Source organism: Maylandia zebra, linkage group LG2 (assembly GCF_041146795.1).
Source record: "Maylandia zebra isolate NMK-2024a linkage group LG2, Mzebra_GT3a, whole genome shotgun sequence".
NCBI classification, from domain to species: Eukaryota; Metazoa; Chordata; class Actinopteri; order Cichliformes; family Cichlidae; genus Maylandia; species Maylandia zebra.
This window is the reverse complement of record NC_135168.1, coordinates 3,197,606-3,215,949: the sequence shown is the minus strand read 5'-3', so window position 1 is coordinate 3,215,949 and position 18,344 is coordinate 3,197,606. Positions and strand designations below refer to the sequence as shown.

The window sequence follows — 18,344 nt, the reverse complement described above, 5'->3', positions numbered from 1 at the left end:
AATGTTTTCCTTTTCATACACATATGTAGTATGTATGGGGGCGTGTCCAAATCATGGACCTAAGTCAGATTTTATATGGGCCTCCGCTTCTACATTAAGATGTATTATTTACGGTCAGCGACCACAAACAGAATTACTAAAATGTCATTTCTCTTTCCACCTCATGGTGGCAGCACAATCTGATCTATGCGACAACACTGAGTGATCAAAGTGCCATTCACAGAATTACAAAGGAAGAGATCTATTTGCATTCTTTACCAGATTAATCTTGAAAATCTATCTTGTACCCATGCACGGTTGCAAATACATCTACAGTGTCTGCACACTTACTGAAATACAGCAGAGAGAATAATCTAAAAGAAAGTTTAGTGAACATTTGTCTGGAAACACTCATTTTTTATTGTGGAGCTATACGTTATTTTCTCAAACATACATCAACAGAACACCATCTTTTTCAAATAAATAAGCACATGAATATGTTGAAGTTATCAGTCCAGAGTGAAAATATTACTACAAAACCCACCACACCCCAAAAGAGCTAAATCTATCCAAATTCTACTGCAACTTGCAGCACATTCTTGTTAGTTGCAATAACTTGTATTACCAGACGCTTAAATTTCCTGTAACCTATAGAGTAGAACATATTAGTCTTAGAAAATAACATTTCAAATACAATCCTGTTTTCTTATTTTAAAACGGATGAAAAACGTGTTTCCATTGGGTGTGAAGTCAGGTTGCCTAAGTTACATAAACAGTAATTGTGGTGGGGGTGTGGTCTGTGGCTCTGCTGCAGGGAAGGGGTGGTGCAGTGGGTTCAGGTCGGGACCTAGAGGAGCTGGAAGTGGACTGCTACACCTGGCACAGCAGACGATGTCCTTCTGTCTGTATGCCACCAACAACACTCGTTCATGTTACAGTATCATTCACACTGTCCACCACACAGAGCGGCATGACTTTAAAATTAAGTGTCAAACAGTTTTTACATCCCCATGTGGTCACAAAGTCTGGTTTTCATGAGGCATACAGAGGGGGATCTGGGGATAAGCACAGCAACTTAAGGGTTAACCTTGAACATGCAATCATACAGTGTTGTTTAATACTGTATGTACAGCACTCTATTCCACATTCAGATACTTCAGCCGTGGTTGCTGCGTTGCTTGACGGTCTTCATAAAATCCGTCGCTCTGCTGCCAGTAAACATCCACGTTTGTGATCAGTCAGACGTTGCCGACGCTGCCTTCTGCATGAAACTGACTTAACACCCATAACACGCGCACTTACCCAACCTGATGTCTAATGTTAGAGGAAGTGAAGCCAGTTACATCCTGGCAAAGTGACGTTGCTGCAAAGCACATGACCCAGCTCTTGCTTCCTATCAAACGTGCAGCGGGACTACATGGCCATCACCATGCCACCATCACTGTGAACCAATTCCTTCTGTGACACATTCACTTGTGACGGCAACCAGAAGAGACTCCATACAGCAACAGGGATCACTGCTCTTTGGGATTAGCGGTGTGTGTGCAGTCAGTATGTGCACATCCTCTATAGCATCTGGAGCACATACCTGGACTACACCACCCTACCCACACACCACAGTGATTGGAAGAAAAGCAACGTTATTGATGGTAAAATCACCCTCGATGTGACCTCTCAGAGAGGCCATACGAACAGCTTCAGAAGTGTGGAGAACATTTTTAGGCAACACGTGAAGTATTTGTTGGTTGTGTTCATGCTGACTAATCGCAGATCTGTCTTCCAGCTCACTCGTTATGTCCTCAAAATTGTGTTCCTTGTCCACTGCTCTGCGATCGACTGACCCCAACAGAGTAAAAGTGCCAGCTCCTCGATGTACGCCATGTTCATATGAAACGTCAAAGTGCTGTCCTCTGATCATTTCATTTTCACTTGCAGTGCATCGATGAGTTCTACAATCTCCTCAAAGTAGGTGTTCTCTTCTGCTAGAATTATTTCTGACTGGATCATGTCCTGGTACTCTTGCTTCAGAGAGTGAAGAGAAGCCTGCAGAGAGCCGTCTGAGCGGTACTGATCCAAACACACTGGAGCCATTGCCAACAAAGCCCGGAGAGCCTGCAAAAAACAGCACCGACTCTCAGGGAAAGTTCTTTTTAACAGTTGTTATACTATTAATGCAAAATAGATGAAACCACCCACCTTCTCTCTGTAGTCATTCTCTGAAGACTCCAGGAGCTGTGGGACCAGAATGCACCAGCCCTTCAACAGCTCCTCCTGCAAAGACACCTTAGAGTACTGACGCCGCCGCTCATCATGAGACGCGTCCAGTACTGGGTCCAGACCTCCCTGGAAGATCAGCTCCTGGAAGAGGAGAGAAGAGATCATGAGAACGATCCCACGAGCTGGGCACTGGAAAGTCCCAACCTACTGATACCAACTTTAATCATTCAGATCATTTAGACCTTGTATTTGAAGAGGAGCACTGCACTGGGCTTGGAATCGAGGAGCAGGAGCGTGCGTCTACTGTACCTTCTCAGTAATCATATCGTATAACATGGTGACGATGCGTGTACGCAGAATTCCACTGTTGTCAGTCCTGAACAGCTCTGACAGGACCTGCAGACCCCCACGTGTCAGGAAGTGACGCTGTGCATAGGGGAAGTGACGCAAGAGGGAAGCCACTGCAAACAGAACCTAGACAGAACGAACACACACACACACACTCTTCAGCTGTGTGTGTGTGTGTCTGTGGCGGTTCTCATTCTTACAAGTCATGGTAGTCTTGAGAGTTTCCTGGATGAGAGGTGAAGCATCTTCACAAACCTAAACAAGTCGAGTTGCCTTCTTTTGTCAAGCTCTCTGTGCAACGTGTTGTCTCCAACTTTCTGAACATAAACTGAAAGCTGTGTGGGTGTGCTTACCTTTTTTTGGACTCTGAGTTGCTGAGCAGTGGCCAGCGTGGTTAACAGTGTCTGGAGAGCGCCATTCTCCACGGCTTCAACTTGAACTGCTGGATTACTGCAGGACACACACAGTGTGACAACGCTGACAGTCGTGTTTGCTTTCAACTCAAGTGTTTTGCTCAGAAGAGATTTGAGACTTTCAAGACTCATATTCTCATATTCAACTATTTATTTGACTATTATTTGGAACTTTTCGACGCCTGGAAGTTGCTGCTTGGCTTTCAAAATTCAAATTTGGTTTTTTTCCAAAAAGAACCCAAAACCATGATGTACCACATGTTGTGCAGCCAGTGTTCTGTGACATTATACGATCTCATCTGATAAGCTGCAGCACTGTTGGAGTGTCATCGCAATCAGGGTTATTGCATTACAACTCAGTCACATAGTAAACAAGAACAAAACATAATGTTGTGCACAATTTGCAGAGAAAAGTCAAAAATGTATTTAAAAACCACCTGTTTTGATTTTAAACAGCTACAGAAGCTCGATGTGATCACAGACACCACTGTACAGCAAGAAGTGACATATCTGCATATCTGGAACATCTGGAACATCAGACTAATCAAGCTTAATCAAGTCTAAATATCATACCTGGCTAATGCAGAGCCCAGGACGAAAGCAGAGCTTTCCTGTAATCTGAAGTCAGAGCTGTTCAGACCTTCTAAAAGGAACTGGAGGCCCCCCATGGAGCACAGAGTCTGAGCATTATCCACCTAGCACACATACAAGCATGCATGCAGGGTTAGAGACGGGACAATTCACCACAGTGTGAAACATCATCCTGTGTGTGTGTTACCTGATGCACCAGATATTCGAGCTCCGTCAGGATGCTCAGTCTTTGTTCGCTAGTTGAGTTGCTGCTGTTGAACTGCTCCAGCAGACGCCTCATTATCTACACATGCAAGAAACTTCATTTGACTGAAGCTCAAAACGTTTCACAGTAACAGCTCACTCAAGGTCACGTCACAATCATACGTGAGATCCAGGAACACTGATGTACCTGAACATCCGTCTCCAGCAGCAGGTCCAGCTGAGCCATGTCTTTCTTCAACTCCTCCATTGTGCGAAACTTAGAAGCCACAGAGTCCTAGAAGCGCCCAGCGAGCAGTGGAGACACACAGTAAAGGCTCATATGTGGGCACACTTAAAGCTTCTGCTGCCAGCATGTAATCAGAAGTTCAACAGTGGCATTTGAGCTGCTACCTTCTGCTCTGTGTCCTTGCTTCCAAGCTTCCAGTCCTCTTTTATCTTCTTCATGGCTCGTTTCAGCTCATCGGGATTAAAGGAAGACCGGAGCGCTTCTTCCTCCCTGCAAATGTACACTTTTACTGCAAAGCCATTTTATCTTTTCCTACTACTGCCCCCTACTGGGTGCACTTTGCTGGAAGAAGTATTAAAGGGAGCGAAATAAACTACTGTCTGCAGACTGAAGTTTTAGCCTGGACCCCCACCTGTGCTCCTCTGTCCAGTATTTCAGCTGCTCTTCTCCCAGTCTGACCTCCCTCTCACCTGTCTGCAGATTCAGCCTCACGTGAGAACCTTGTGGCACTGCCTGACCTGTGTGTGCACAGACAGAGTTGCTCAAAATAATTATACGACTGCTGAATATTATGAAACTCGTGAGCTCGCAGATTGATGCGACCCAGAAGCAGCAGAAAATGGATGGATGCAAATACAAACCGATGTTTGAGTCAGCTAATGGCTGTGTATATGTGATATAAGGTCCCGCATAAAGGCCTTTAGTATGTGCAGCAAATCATGTCTGTCAATAACAACAATTACACGCTGCCACACTCTAATGTGAATTTTTGTAATGAAGTACTCTGAAAATGTTTTGAACCACCCTTCCTGTTGCTACATTTAGATTTTCTGCTTTCTGAAAGTCTTTCAGAGCCTCTTTGTGCACTGGCTGCTTTTCACTTCTTTCCACTCTAGACTTTGTACCTTTTGGTTTGTTAAGCCACTTAACACCGAATCATTCAAGCAGAAAAAACACCAGCTAGGTTTAAGGGTGAACCAGACAACACTTTGTTACCAGCTTGTAAGAGACTAAACATCGTTTCGTTGGCCTTATTAACAGGACATCCATGGAGATTGCTACAGCTACTGGGACTCACTCCCTTCTGGAGCCACCAAAGGAACTGCAACATGGGTAAGTGTTGATTGTTGCGTCAATAATGGTTATTTAACAAATATTGGCTATCACAATAACTGTGTTGGCACGATTAAACTTCACAGATACTAAAATGATGATTTTGCATAGAGAAAATGTAACAACCTTTGTGAGGTTACATGAAAGGAGGATCAAATAAATCCCATATGGAGGCTTCATCTATATAAGGTCTATCCTCATCTGAAGCATTAGATCATACACAAAGTTGTGTTTATCTTAGGACTGATTGTCATTATTCAGAACCAGAGAAAAAGCCCTGTGAAGGAAAACACTGAGGGCATGACCTGGTTTAAGTGTCTGCCACTGCTCACTGGGCTGGACAACGTCTAAATCTCCTTCATCATCTTCCACATCATCTACTGCCACGTCTTCCTCTTCACCGTTTACAGCCTCATGTTCTGGGTTTTCCACCACGATTAAATCGCCTCCAGACTGCACAAAGAGAAACATGGGAAGAAATTTAGACACCTCCCTGGTTTAATGACAAACACCTTTCTTTGGGTTTCATTCAAACTCAGATGCCATTTTTGATGGTGCTTGCTGTTTTTTATTTTTACTTCATAGCTCTTACATCAGCATACGAGCACTCCAGCTCTAACACTCCAAGTTCTCTCTAAAGAGGCTAATTAACTTCATGGAAATATACCAGCATTTATACAGCGCCTTTCTTTTCTTTAGTGTTACTAAGCATGCACAGCCCCTTTAGACTATGAGTCACATTCCTCCTGAGAAGCGACAGTGCACAGAACAAAGGCATCATCGCTTTTAGCATGTAAAACAAGGAGACCAGTTCTGCTGATTTGCAGCCCTACATTTTTATTCTTTGCATGAGTCCCGTTACAAGATACTGTCATTTATGGTGTACTGCCATAAAAACACTGATGTCTTCATTTGTTACCAGCAGAGATGGGCAGTAGCGTTACTGTAATCCGATTACTTTTTTAAAGTAAGGAGTAAAAGTAAGGGATTACTATTGCAAAAACGGTAATTAGATTACTTTCCCATAGGAACGCTGCGTTACTAAAACCGTGATTTTTTGCGAGAATGTCTCATGACAGTGACGTAAGCCAGTGCAACGTTAGTGAAACAGTGGATCATATATCGAGTGTAGAGAGAGTATGAGCGTGCAGCGTTTAAAGCGTGGAAGTACTGACCTTACTTTGAGTTTGATTCCGTAAAAAGTGACAAAAACATTAGTGTCCGCTGTGCGTGGGAAGAAAACTTCTTTTTACAGTGAAAAACCCCTAAACTTCCAACAAGCACCGAGTAGCTACGACGTGATGGGAAACTCACAGAGAAACTCGCGGATTCTTCCACTGACCGCGGCACACCTGCACCAGGGTAAACCTCCGCCTGCCCCACTCCTGCTTTACAGGTGAAAATAGAGCAACAGGACCGCTGAGTCTTTGACTTTATTTTCTGTTGTTTTACTTGCATCTATTTGAAAGACTGAGTGTAAACACAAAAAATATTTTATTTTATGTGCTGGAATGTGCAGAAAATAGGTTTAAATGTTAAACTAATTTCTTCCAGTCAGAGAATGGTGCATATAATTAAATCTTTGCTTGATGCATAAAGTTAAAAGATTAAAACTAATAAAACAAGTTTTAAAAAGAGACTTTTCCATTTGATTACATTTTGTATGATGGATTATGCAGAAAAAGTAGAATTGGGCTGAAAGATCTATCACTTTATCACCTACTCAGGTTGTAAATAGTGTTTTAAAAAGTAACTAAGTAATTAATTACTTTTGAAAATAAGTAATCAGTAAAGCAACGGATTATTTTGGGGGGGAAGTAATCAGTAATTAGTTACTGATTACTTTTTTTCAAGTAACTTGACCAACACTGGTTACCAGTGAGAGTTACCTGGGTTAAAAGGTAACAGCTTTTATCACACTGCTAATTCCAGCCAAGTCCCAGCTGCAGCTGAAACACACCTGGATGTTCTCACGAGTCTTCAGTTTGCCCACAGCCAGGCTTTGATCAGCAGCTCTTTCCACCCATCACTGCTGCCAAATCCATCTTATCACAGGTGCAGCGAAACTAAATGACATGCTCGAGAACATCTGAGAGCTTTAAACACTTTATCAGAGCAAAAGGTTTAACCTACCTTGTGGCCAAGAATGCTGGCTATGTGACAGTAATGCAGCACCAAGAGGACGGCCAGGATGAAGGAGGTTCCCCCGACATGAAAGGGTATCAGCTTCATGGTGACTGGAATACACAGCACGGCATGTCAGAATCATAGCTACCTTCAGGTGCTGCATGAGCTTTACGAGGGGGGTTAACCACTACACCACTGGTCCTTATTACTGTTCTCCAGCCCGGGGCAAAACTCCACTCTCTAATCTCGTGTTTTAACCAAAAAATGGGACTAAACTACTTTTTGTTCCGTCTCTGGTGATAATCTGCTTTGAGAAATATGTCGATTTAAAAAGTCAAGATGTTGAATAGAGTCTGGCGTGACTCACCGGGCTGTGAGCGTCTTTACAGATTGGCTACCAAAAAAGTGACACAATGACAGCTCTACACATGTTTGCATATCTAGGCGACACAATGAGCACGTAAGTAACGCCGTAACAGCTGACAGCTAAGAGTTCCCAAATCCCGAGGAACCAGAAAGCTGCGACCAAGAACCGCTCCGTGACGGCGACAGCGTTCAGGTTAGCAAACACTCACCAGTCCGAGCGACAGTAGAGCAGCAGTGAAGCTGAAACGATGCCTTCACCTGTTCTGACAGTTCCCGCAGACATCCGAAAGCTTCTACTTTTCCGTCGATTCTCATTGGTCCACGTACAGCTTCTCTTCTTTGAGCTGCGGTACAGTACACAAACCTCCCGCTGCTGCCCCCTGCTGGTGTAGCGTGTTATATATTCAAATAAACGGGATACAGCAGCTGGTGTAGGAGGTGGCATATTTTACACATATTTATTATACAGGTTATACAGTACATAAAATCAAAATTCACATGTTTTATGTAACTGAAATGTTTAATTATGTGGGCTAGAGAAAATAAGAAAGTTATAGAGTATATTTATATGAAACATATGTATACTTACTGCACTTGATGTATTTTAAAGATATGTTGCATATCACAGAATGTAACAAGAAAGAATTGAAAAAATGAATATACAGCATGTTGGAAACATTTTAATAGATTTAAATGTGTGGGTACAATTGTAGAACAAATTAATAATTATAATATTTATAAGAACAGAAGTTGTTTTATTTTAAAGACTATTAGAAATGACAGCAGCATCATATACATGTCCACATGTGACGGTGTGTAGTCCAGGCCTGATGAGTCCTACTGCTGAGCGCACTGGTTCTCCATGCTGCTGTTAGAACTGACATGGATCATCTCCACTGCTTTCTGTTTCTTTCTCCTCTCCTCTCGCTTATTCTGCTGCTGGTTCTCCTCCATCACTTTCTCCTTACAGTCAGCTGAAGGAGAGCTGAGAACAACCAAAAACAATTCAGTTACTGCTCATTCGGCTCCTGATCTTACAGTTTTCATCTGTACTTAGTCAACAACACGATGTGCCAAAACAGGACTAAAGTTGCACTGAGACTATTTATTTTTAAACAAGCTTATTAGTGTCATTAGAAGAAAAAGCATTTGACAAAGTAAACAGGACCTTTCTCTTCAGCACTCAGCTTCAAATATGGATTTGGCAAGTCACTGATTCAGAAGAACACTAAACACTTTAAAATATTTGCAATTTTCTTTGAGCAATATGACAAAACCATAAAATTAAAGGAACATAACAATTCACAGGGAAAAAAGGCCTGATGCTTTATTATTAGTTACTAGACCCACTATGTCAGAAATTAGAATAAACCAACCTCGCAGTAACTCTTTAAGGATGCCCGAGCTTCTACAGCTCACAATTCTTCCCTCCCAATATGAAACATTTATTTATATAGCACCAAATCACAACAGTTGCCTCACAGTGCTTTAGATTGTAAGGTAAAGACAACAGAGAAAACAGAGGAACCCCAACAATCATATGACCCCTTATGAGCAGCACTTTGGGACAGTGGAAAGGAAAAACTCCCTTTTAACAGGAAGAAACCTCCATCAGAACCGGGGGGGTGGGGCCATGTGCCATGTGCCATGAGCGGTCGGGGGTGAGGGGTGGAAGACAAAAGTCATGCTCTGCTATCAAAGGCCTTTTTTTTATTGGCCAAATTGCAACAGTGGAGACAAACATTCTCTCCTATACCAACTATCAGTGTTTCCAATAACACAGACTACAAAATCTACTGGAAAAACAAAACACAACCAAGAAACATTAAATTTTCCACTCAAAGATCACACTGTGGACTAGGGCTGCCACGATTTGTCGACTAGTCACGATTACGTCGACTATCAAAATCGTCGACGACTGATTTAAAAGTCGACGCGTCGTTTGAAACTTTGTAAGATCACAAAAGACGCAGGAATAAGTGGCAGGATTTAAGAGTGTAATAACGGACTGAAACAGAAGATGGCAGCATTGCATGTACAAGGATGTCAGCTACCGTTAAACCCCGAAGAAGAAGAAGCAGCTGTGTCCCAGAATTCATAGCGCGGCCCAGCGCAGTTTCCAACAATGGCGGCAGCTAGTTAGTTTTAATGTTACTCTTATTATTCTTTCTGGGTCACAAAATAAACGTTTAACATATTATCAGGTGAGAATGTAGCTGTGTAAACCTCAAATATCTGCTCAGTTTATCAGGACACCACATATTTTCAAAAGCGCTCCGACGTTTTCGGAGACGTCTGTTACCCACTAGCTCGTTAGCGAGCTGGGGGCTAGGCTCACTAGCGCCGTGAGAACACCGGACTCCCCGCAAATCGTTTTCAAACCCACCGCCGTCTTTCACTCCTCAGGTTAAATATATATGAGTCACTTAGATAACTTAAAATGTTGTTGTTTGGCTTTTTTTTTTTTTTGTATTTTATTTGTTCCTGAGTAAATCGGTTTGGCTGAGATTAAAGTTATAGTTTTTACACAGCTGAATAAACGTCAAGCAGACAGCTGATTATCAGAAGTGTGAGATGCTCCAGAATATACTCCGGTGTCCTGTTATATTTTAGATAGCAAGGAGTTTATTAAACTCCACCGAGACAATCTGCAAATTTCATTAAAATTTAATAAACTATCATCTTGTCTTTATTTTTAGTTAGCACAGACCTTAAACACTTAAAGCTGTAAGCTAATGATAGTTATATAAGAGCAGATGCTGCTGGTGCAATAAGCTGTACGTTTTACGTCCAATGGATGATGATCTGATTAGTCGACTAATCGCAAAAATAATCGGTGACTAGTCGACTATCAAAATAATCGTTTGTGGCAGCCCTACTGTGGACTAGAATCAAACTGCCAATCACAATCACCCCCATCATCTTCATCACGAGGAGCATAGATATTACAGAGAACAATGCCTCAACTTTTCAAAACCAAAGATTAAAACTCATGAAATCCTTCCAGTTTAACAAATACAGACAAAATGTTACTAATAATCCCCTAAACAGAAAAACCACCTGTATTTATGCCTTAGGTGCAACTTGTGGACAGAAATTTATGTACAGTTATGTAAACTACCTTGGCGTCTCTGCAAGGTCGGGGTTAAAGCCAACGCTAAACTCCCAAGAACTTAGTTGGTCGTACACATCCCTGCTGTTAGTACATACCTGGGGTTGGGAATTACACTAGCTTCGTTTTCACTGATCTTCACACACTTTGCAGGCCGTGGCTCAGCCTCTGAAACACCTGCTGAGGAGCTCAGTGGAGGACGCATGTCAGCCTCGGGGTCCGCTGTATCTGTCACCACAGCAACGGCCTCCTTGGTCCGGTCCAGCGGTGCCTCCTCCACGGAGGGTGTGATGTCAACAGGAAGTTTCTCTCTCTTTCTCTTCTGGATGAGATTCTTCTTTGCCTCTGCAGGTGACAGCACAGTTACAGAGCTGCAACAACCCCGGCGCATGTGTACATGTGTACAGAGCGGGCGCGCTATGCTACATACCTTTTGGCTCATATTTGTGTTGGAGCTCCTCTACTCGCAACTGTAACTTGATCTTGTCACTCTGAGCCTGCAGCAGGAAATGGAAATATCCAATCAAATAGCAAATATAAGATCACAGCAGATACAATAGTCCACATTCCTTACAAAAATCCCATCATGGGGCTCAAATTTACAGCTCAGTAGAAGAAACAAACCAAGTACATATACCAACTAGAGCTACACGATTACTGTAAAACCATGAAGTTATTTTAGTATTGTTACTTTTTTAGATGTCATTTTATAATTATTTAAGATTTCCACAGAAAACACTACCTAGAGGTAAAACACTACCTCTTGTGCTTCCATCTGCTTTGTAGTTTTAAACGGCACTTGTAAGAGATACTAACACAGGGAAGTGCTGCAGTGAGAGCAGCCTGTTACCTGTTTGAGCAGCCGCTCAGATGTGAAGAGTTTCCTCTCCAGCTCCAGAGCTCTCTGACTCTCTGACAAAGACTTCATCCTCTGAAGAGAAAGCTCATCTCTCAGACGCTCTGCATCCTTACTAAGACAGACACACACACACACACACACACACACACACACACACACACACACACACACACACACACACACACACACACACACTATTTGAAGCCGAAGTTAAATATGTAGATGAAATAACTGAAGTCTAACCTTCTTTGTTACAGTAACAGTTTATTTTTTATCCTGAAAATATCAAATCTTCCCAGTGCAGACAAATATGTGTTTTACAATTAAGCACTGATTCATGAAACCAAGAAAACCAACCACCTGACCCAGACTTCCTGCATAAAGATCGAAAGACAGAAAAATCCGTTATAAATGGATAAAACCTCTTTTGTTCTTGTGATGGTTTCTTCAGCTGCACAGTGATTCTACTTCTATTCTAACGTCTGAGCCTAATTACTGTGGCCGTTTTCCCACTTTCATCCAAGTCCAACAACACTGTTACATTAAGCACCCAAGGACCGTCTATAAGGTGGCGGACTTCAAGTTGTCTCCCGATGAATGGGGCTCAAAGCACTGGCTTCTTCACATAAATTTACCTGTAATGTATTTTTCCCATCGATCCAACCTGTTGTCTTTTTTGTTTCGTTTTTTAAAGCTACATTTCCAACATGTTTTTCACGCGTTCTCATTGTGTCAACCTGAATATCTCACATTAAAGATAAATTGTTTAACATTGTTTCACTGACCTTTCTTTAAAGCACTTTCAGTGTTCAAGCAGAGCAGAATAATCACTGTATCAGTCCATTTACCATGAAAGTGAACCAAGATTGTATGCTGCTCTAACGAGCCAATAATCAGACATTTATGGATACATCTGTCCCAAAATATGGATCCAGACTCATTTTGATGGCAAGAAAGGCCAACTGACAATTTCTTTCTTTTATTCAGATCATTATATTTCTAGGCAACCTGTAGATGGTCAAGCAAAAGGCCAGAAAACAGCCAAACTCACAGAGTGTTGCTGAGCTTCATTTTGAGCAGGTCGGTGTAGTATGTTTCATCCTGGCCATCTCCATCATCGGCTGGAGCCGGATTATCTGGCTGAGACTTCAATAACATCTACACACGGAACAAACGACATGTGACTGTGTCCGAATCTAGGAGAGCAGGTGTAGCATTTTATCTCATAAGTAAAACAGCACAAGTTCATGTTATGTGAGAGGCTTAGCCGAGCTCCTGTTAAAGCAGAAAACATCCCATTTGCTAGAGACAAGGCTCTATCTGAGCCTGTAGTTTTCTGTAGATTTTGGACTTGTTAATATCCAGCTCTAATTTATAAATGCTATGCTAGCACCTCTTAGTCTGCTGGGAAAGTTTTTTTTCAGTAAGTAGGACTAACGTGAAGTAAATCTGCTCTAAAAGCATTTTGTGTAATTGTCTGTGGAACAGGGCAGGTGTTACTCTCGCACGAGCGCACACACTTTCTCAACGTGAAGTCGTTCTACAAACTGCACTGACTGTTACGTTCTCACCTCCACCTTCTCCAGCCTCTGCAGTTTAGTCATCAGATTCTGGATCTCTCCATTTTTCTCCGACAGCATGGACTGCAGTCTCTCCAGCTGAGCAGGGTCAGCCCTGGAGCCCTGCAGCTGCATCAGAGTGGCTATCTGCACCTGCACCAAACACGCACATCCATACTGTCAGCCAACCACCAACCAGTTACAAACCGGCGACCGACCAGATGAGCTATCGCACGCTACCTTCAAGCGCTGCATCTGCTGTTTGCTAAAGGCGTGTATTTTCTGCAGCGACTGGTACTGGACCTTCACACTGATGAGCTGCCTCTCCATCTCAGCCCGCTTATCCTCCAGCTGCAACACAACATGGAGCCATTTACTGAGGTTCCAGGTTCGATTCAAGCACAACTCTGGACTTACAGAGAGACCTGCTGCCAAAGGAAAGTGTGACACACCTCAGCAAACAGCGAGTTCCCTTTGCTGTTTGGATCCTGGGCCTGCTGAAGAACCTGATCCAACTCGATCTGCAGATCCCTGTTGGCCTCACGAGATTTCTGTCATTACAGAGAGAGAAAGACAACAACTGAAGCGACAGTCTGTGGAAATGCTTACTGTGTGAAACTAAACACGCTTCTCTAAGAATTCAAAATTGGATTGTATTATCAACTTTGCCCTGATTAGACTATCACAGGACGTGACCGCAGCAGAGTCGGACACAACCAACCAAGCAGCAAGTACGAGCTTCATCAAATGCACAATATCATCTCCTACTTGCCTAATTTCAATCGTTCCATTAATACTTTTAGATTATTATATTGTTAATCTATTTTGAGATTAGTGAAAGTGCTTATTTAAGACCTTTCCAGGCATTTCCACCCTGGTGTGACTGCACAACACAGAGAACAGCAGACTGTAACATGTTCACCTCTAATGCATTGAACCAGGACACCGCTTCTTTCTGCCTTTCCTCCTTTTCTTCGGTGATTCGCTCCAGCTGCCGCTGCAGGCTGCTGTTGCTCAGTTCCAGCTGCTGCTCCTTGTACTGCGATTCCTGCAGTGCCTGCTCCAGCTCCACCTGGTAGATGAACAGATTACACCACATGCTGATTCAACACCTCTTCTTCTCATGCCATTAATGATTTTTATTCATCTAGGTACTTCTCGTGTTAGTTGACCTGGATGGTACATGCTTTGTGGTGCTCAAAGGACCAAAAACATCTGGAAAAACTAAGCAGCTTGTCAGATCCACAAGCCTTTCTCTGAACAGCTTAACATAGCAGCTCAGCTCTGGATGGTCTCTATTATCACACTGTCGCTGTGAGAATGAGCCGTCTGTAGAACCTTCCTTTGTAAGTCACTCACTTTAACGTTCTCCAGCTCTGTGATCTTCATCTGCACCTCTATCATTTCCGACGTCATGGAACTCTGTGTGTGTTCATTTAGAGCTCGGAGCTCCTCCGTCTTGTTATTCAGCGTCTCGGTCTGCATTTCCAGCTTATGTTTCAGCTGTTTTTCATTCAGCTGGGACTCTTCTAGAGAAGACTGCAACCTCAGGATCTGAGACAGCAAAAACCACAATCACAGGTTGGAAAACAACATGACAGCGTGGATCCATCCTGCCGTGTACCAGTCAGGCTGTGAGGGAGATTTTCTTGGTACACTCTGAGCCCATTAGCACTACCTGAGCATCGTTTGAATCCTGCAGCATATCTGAGTATTGTTGCTGACCGTGACCCTTTATGACCATAGTGTCTCTATGTCTGCTTCCAGCAGTGTAATGCACAGCATAATGCAAAGCTTAATTCATGTCAATCTGTTTTCTACAACAGGACAGTTACTGTACTCATACAGATGTGGTGGAATGGGAAATTTGCATCTGTATGTACAGCCAACAAATCTGCAGCAACTGTGTAACTCCATCATTTCAATACGGACCAGATTTTCTGAATCATGTTTCCAGCCCCAAAAAGAATGAAGGCAGTTCTGAAGGCAGTGACAGCGTGGTACACCTCAACAACTATCTCACTTCACTGCTCTAACAGCCACTCAAGAATTGGGGCTTTTACTGGTGTAAGATACCATAGTGCATTTAACCTCATAACTCACATAGATACACATAGTACACAGTGTGTGAATGTGTGTGTGAATGGGTGGATGACAGGTTGTGTAAAGCGCTTTGGGGTCCTTAGGGACTAGAAAAGCGCTATATAAATACAGGCCATTTACCATTTACATTTAGCATAGCTCCCTATCCCTAATTTCACTCATTAGTACAGGCCTCATACCAGATGAGACCACGTGCTGTTGTACCTTGTTGTGAAGCTCACTGAGTGCCATGCTATGAGCCCTCTCCAGATGTTCTTGTTGTTCTTGAAGGTGCCGTTTCTGCTGATTCTTCACACAGTCAAAGTCCGACTGCAGTGATTCCAGCATCCGAGTTTTCAGCTCCACTTCCTTCTGCAACGAGTACTTGTCTTGCTCGAGAGCCTGTGGCACACACATCAGACAAAGATAGGTGGAGAGGTCTGAAACAATGATGAAGTTAGTTTGGATGACCAACAGGGCGGGAAATTTAGGAAAACAAGGACTTTTGTATTGGGCTCATGGCAGTTTACTGGAGCTTTTTCTCTTTATTTGTGTAAGAGCGGACCTCAAGGGCGTTGGTCATCTCTACTCTTTGTTCATCCAGTCGGTTCTGCAGCTCCACCTGCTGGTTGAGGAGATCCAGGCCAGCTTGAGCAGCCTGATGAACCTGCTCCTCCTTCTCTCTGAGCTGGATCCTCAGTACCTTGATCTCCTCTTCTGCTGCCATCTGGAAAGTGAAGGACGCACAAATGTGTGTTAAAGTTTGTTGTGTGCGCCAGTCTTTACCGAAAAAGCCCGTAACCTTATATTATATATATATATAATTTGATGTATCAGCCTTTTGAATCAGCAAATATTGGTGTCAGTCTTAACAATATCCAGTTCCTGAATTATTTGCTATCACCATGTGACTTTTATTTTATCTATCGTTTTCATTTTCTCTGTCACTTACAGTCTGATGCAGTCAGAGGCAGCTTTGAGATTTTTTATACTCCACTGTCCAACTCAGAAACAATGCATGTATTTAAAAAGTGACACACAAAAGTAATCAAAAAAGGCTTAAATAAATGCAACCGTTTATGCTAACGTCTATACCGTGCTCTCGTTTGTTTTGTAAGACAGTGCTATACAGCTTTAATTTCCTTATTTCCAATTAATCTGAAGCTAACGTCCCGCTGTTAATAAGATAAATAGTGACAGTAAATGTCCAGGAGGACAATAAGCAACCGCTACAGCAGATATAAAAGCAACAGTATCGGCCAAAAAATGTCAACAAGTCAGGTAAAGATGGCTAGCTCCTGCTCGTATTCAGCCACACAATCTAAGCCTGGGGGGGGTTAAGATTTCAATATGACAAACTCCGAACTAACGATATTTTCTTTTAATTAGCAGCAACAACTCTACTGTGGGCAGTTCTTCTACTGACGAAGTGCCTATAAGATAGATAAACAAAAACAAGGATTAAATATACCTTGTTAGCGATCAGTCAAAGCGCCACAATTTGAATCCGACTCCAAGCAGTTATCGCGACATCTTGACTCGGCGAGACTTTTTGGGGATTCGTCAACCTGGCGCTGTTGAGATATCGCCCTCTAGGTATGGAGGACCGAGACACTTGCGCACATCGAAATAAACAATTTCATTGATAAATAATTAATAGCGCAATTAAATATTCATTAGTACCTTCATTTACACATGATTTTTTTATTATTAAAGGAATTAATGTTGTGATAAATTAATGGACAGTAAAAACAGTAGGTACAAATAAATATTTCTAAATGTATGAATCCATTCATAAATTCAATTAATTTTAATCAAATTTAAAAAATAGTCAAATATGTACTCAAATTCAACAGCTTTGGATGGTAGTGAAGAGATACCAGATGGCTGGGAATGTACAGCTGCAGTGCAGAGGGAAACTGCCAAGGCGGTGTTTGGTGTGTCTCTGGACAGAGATCTGGAAGTGGAATGTGGAAATACTGGAAAGTATACAAGGGGGCAAAAAGAGAGATAGTCATGAAGATAAAGAAAGTAAAGAGAACTGCTAGATGTACAGCAAAGACATAGGAAACGGCTTGTAATAGGGTTGCCAACCGTCCCTTAAAAAACGGAATCGTCCCGTATTTCGAAACAAAAGTACACGTCCCGTATTGAGCTAATAAGGGACGCACTTTGTCCTGTAACACAGTGAGAATCAAAAGTAGTCTATAACTTTTAATGGAATTAACACTTTGTTTGAAAACATAATTCCCAGCCCCTCTCCTGCTTTGTGACCAATGAGCTGACAGCACACTTATGACAATTCGAGTATGACAAGTTAGATTATCGCTTATCTCATTGGTCGAGGAAAGGTCGCTTACGAGGAAAATACCGGCCAACAGGGAAACAAACGCCGATACTGCGGTGCAAGTCTCGGACGGCACACTGTGCCTCCATAAAATGAAGGTTATAACAGAAAATCTGTCGCGCTCTCTCTCTGTCTTTCACTCACACAGACACACCACCACCATCAACTTTGCTAAATTGCTAATGAAAAACATGATCAGGCAGCTGTGATTGAGCAACAATGTAAATCCAACTGTTTTCACGGTTGTTGTGGTCGTGATCATTTTGTGAGGCCACATGGAAAAGGCTCGGATGAGCTTTCCAAAGTTCTACAAGTTGTGCCTCCATCGCTTGTGTCCAGATCACACGCTGCACAGCCGTGCTGCTCCGTCTTCTTCACAGACGTTTACGTGTTTGCGCGTGAGCAGTGTGAGCGCCTGTGGTGACACCCTCACGAGCGATTGATGATCGGGAGCTGGTCGTGAGGTGTTAATCACTTCTCGTTACCCCACGTATACTACACGATACACGACGCACGATGAAGGCCAAAATCGGGCCGATCACCAAATCGGTCGCACGACTCAAAAATCGGCTCAAAATGGGCCACAAATCGCACAGTGTGAGCCCAGCGTTAGAGCAGCAATGTTTGTTCGCTCAGAGAAAGAAAAAATAGGCTGCAAAAGTACAGGGAGGAATGGGAAAAGGAAAACACCTGGCTGGAAAGGTGCACTATAAAGCGCACTGCACTGTGTGCCGGCGCACTTTTTCCATAGGCATGCTTCTAATGGTGGGCACATGAAGAACACGAGGGGCGTGACAGCTC

The 18,344-nt window shown here is 42.8% G+C and overlaps 2 protein-coding genes across 2 annotated transcripts; both read right to left on the bottom strand.

Annotated features, from left to right (window-relative positions):
- Window positions 1–58: 58 nt before the first annotated feature.
- Window positions 59–7,916, bottom strand: sil1 (SIL1 nucleotide exchange factor). Its single transcript, XM_076888296.1, has 12 exons — window positions 7,794–7,916; window positions 7,225–7,328; window positions 5,397–5,544; window positions 4,391–4,496; window positions 4,143–4,248; window positions 3,940–4,026; window positions 3,736–3,831; window positions 3,531–3,652; window positions 2,898–2,994; window positions 2,506–2,670; window positions 2,176–2,337; window positions 59–2,091 (listed from the first exon to the last, which is right to left on the bottom strand). The coding sequence occupies exons 1-12, from the start codon at window positions 7,897–7,899 to the stop codon at window positions 1,894–1,896; spliced, it is 1,497 nt and encodes a 498-aa protein (XP_076744411.1). The 5' UTR covers window positions 7,900–7,916; the 3' UTR covers window positions 59–1,893.
- A 100-nt stretch (window positions 7,917–8,016) lies between these two features.
- On the bottom strand, window positions 8,017–16,775 carry spdl1 (spindle apparatus coiled-coil protein 1). Its single transcript, XM_014411461.3, has 13 exons — window positions 16,668–16,775; window positions 15,762–15,923; window positions 15,422–15,598; window positions 14,474–14,668; window positions 14,037–14,186; window positions 13,567–13,665; window positions 13,355–13,465; window positions 13,127–13,267; window positions 12,607–12,713; window positions 11,547–11,667; window positions 11,127–11,193; window positions 10,795–11,041; window positions 8,017–8,569 (listed from the first exon to the last, which is right to left on the bottom strand). The coding sequence occupies exons 2-13, from the start codon at window positions 15,921–15,923 to the stop codon at window positions 8,422–8,424; spliced, it is 1,725 nt and encodes a 574-aa protein (XP_014266947.1). The 5' UTR covers window positions 16,668–16,775; the 3' UTR covers window positions 8,017–8,421.
- Between the last annotated feature and the right edge of the window lie 1,569 nt (window positions 16,776–18,344).

Bases quoted from the DNA above. Each gene is read 5' to 3' on its own strand.
- sil1 (XM_076888296.1), bottom strand. From the start codon at position 7,899: ATGAGAATCGACGGAAAAGTAGAAGCTTTCGGATGTCTGCGGGAACTG. The intron at 4,249-4,390 runs GTGGGGGTCCAG...GTACATTTGCAG, and splicing joins TACTGGACAGAGGAGCACAG to GGAGGAAGAAGCGCTCCGGT. The intron at 4,027-4,142 runs GTAGCAGCTCAA...GGGCGCTTCTAG, and splicing joins GCAAGGACACAGAGCAGAAG to GACTCTGTGGCTTCTAAGTT.
- spdl1 (XM_014411461.3), bottom strand. From the start codon at position 15,923: ATGGCAGCAGAAGAGGAGATCAAGGTACTGAGGATCCAGCTCAGAGAG. The intron at 14,187-14,473 runs GTGAGTGACTTA...TTCATCTACCAG, and splicing joins CAGAGCTGGAGAACGTTAAA to GTGGAGCTGGAGCAGGCACT. The intron at 11,042-11,126 runs GTATGTAGCATA...TGTCACCTGCAG, and splicing joins ACACAAATATGAGCCAAAAG to AGGCAAAGAAGAATCTCATC.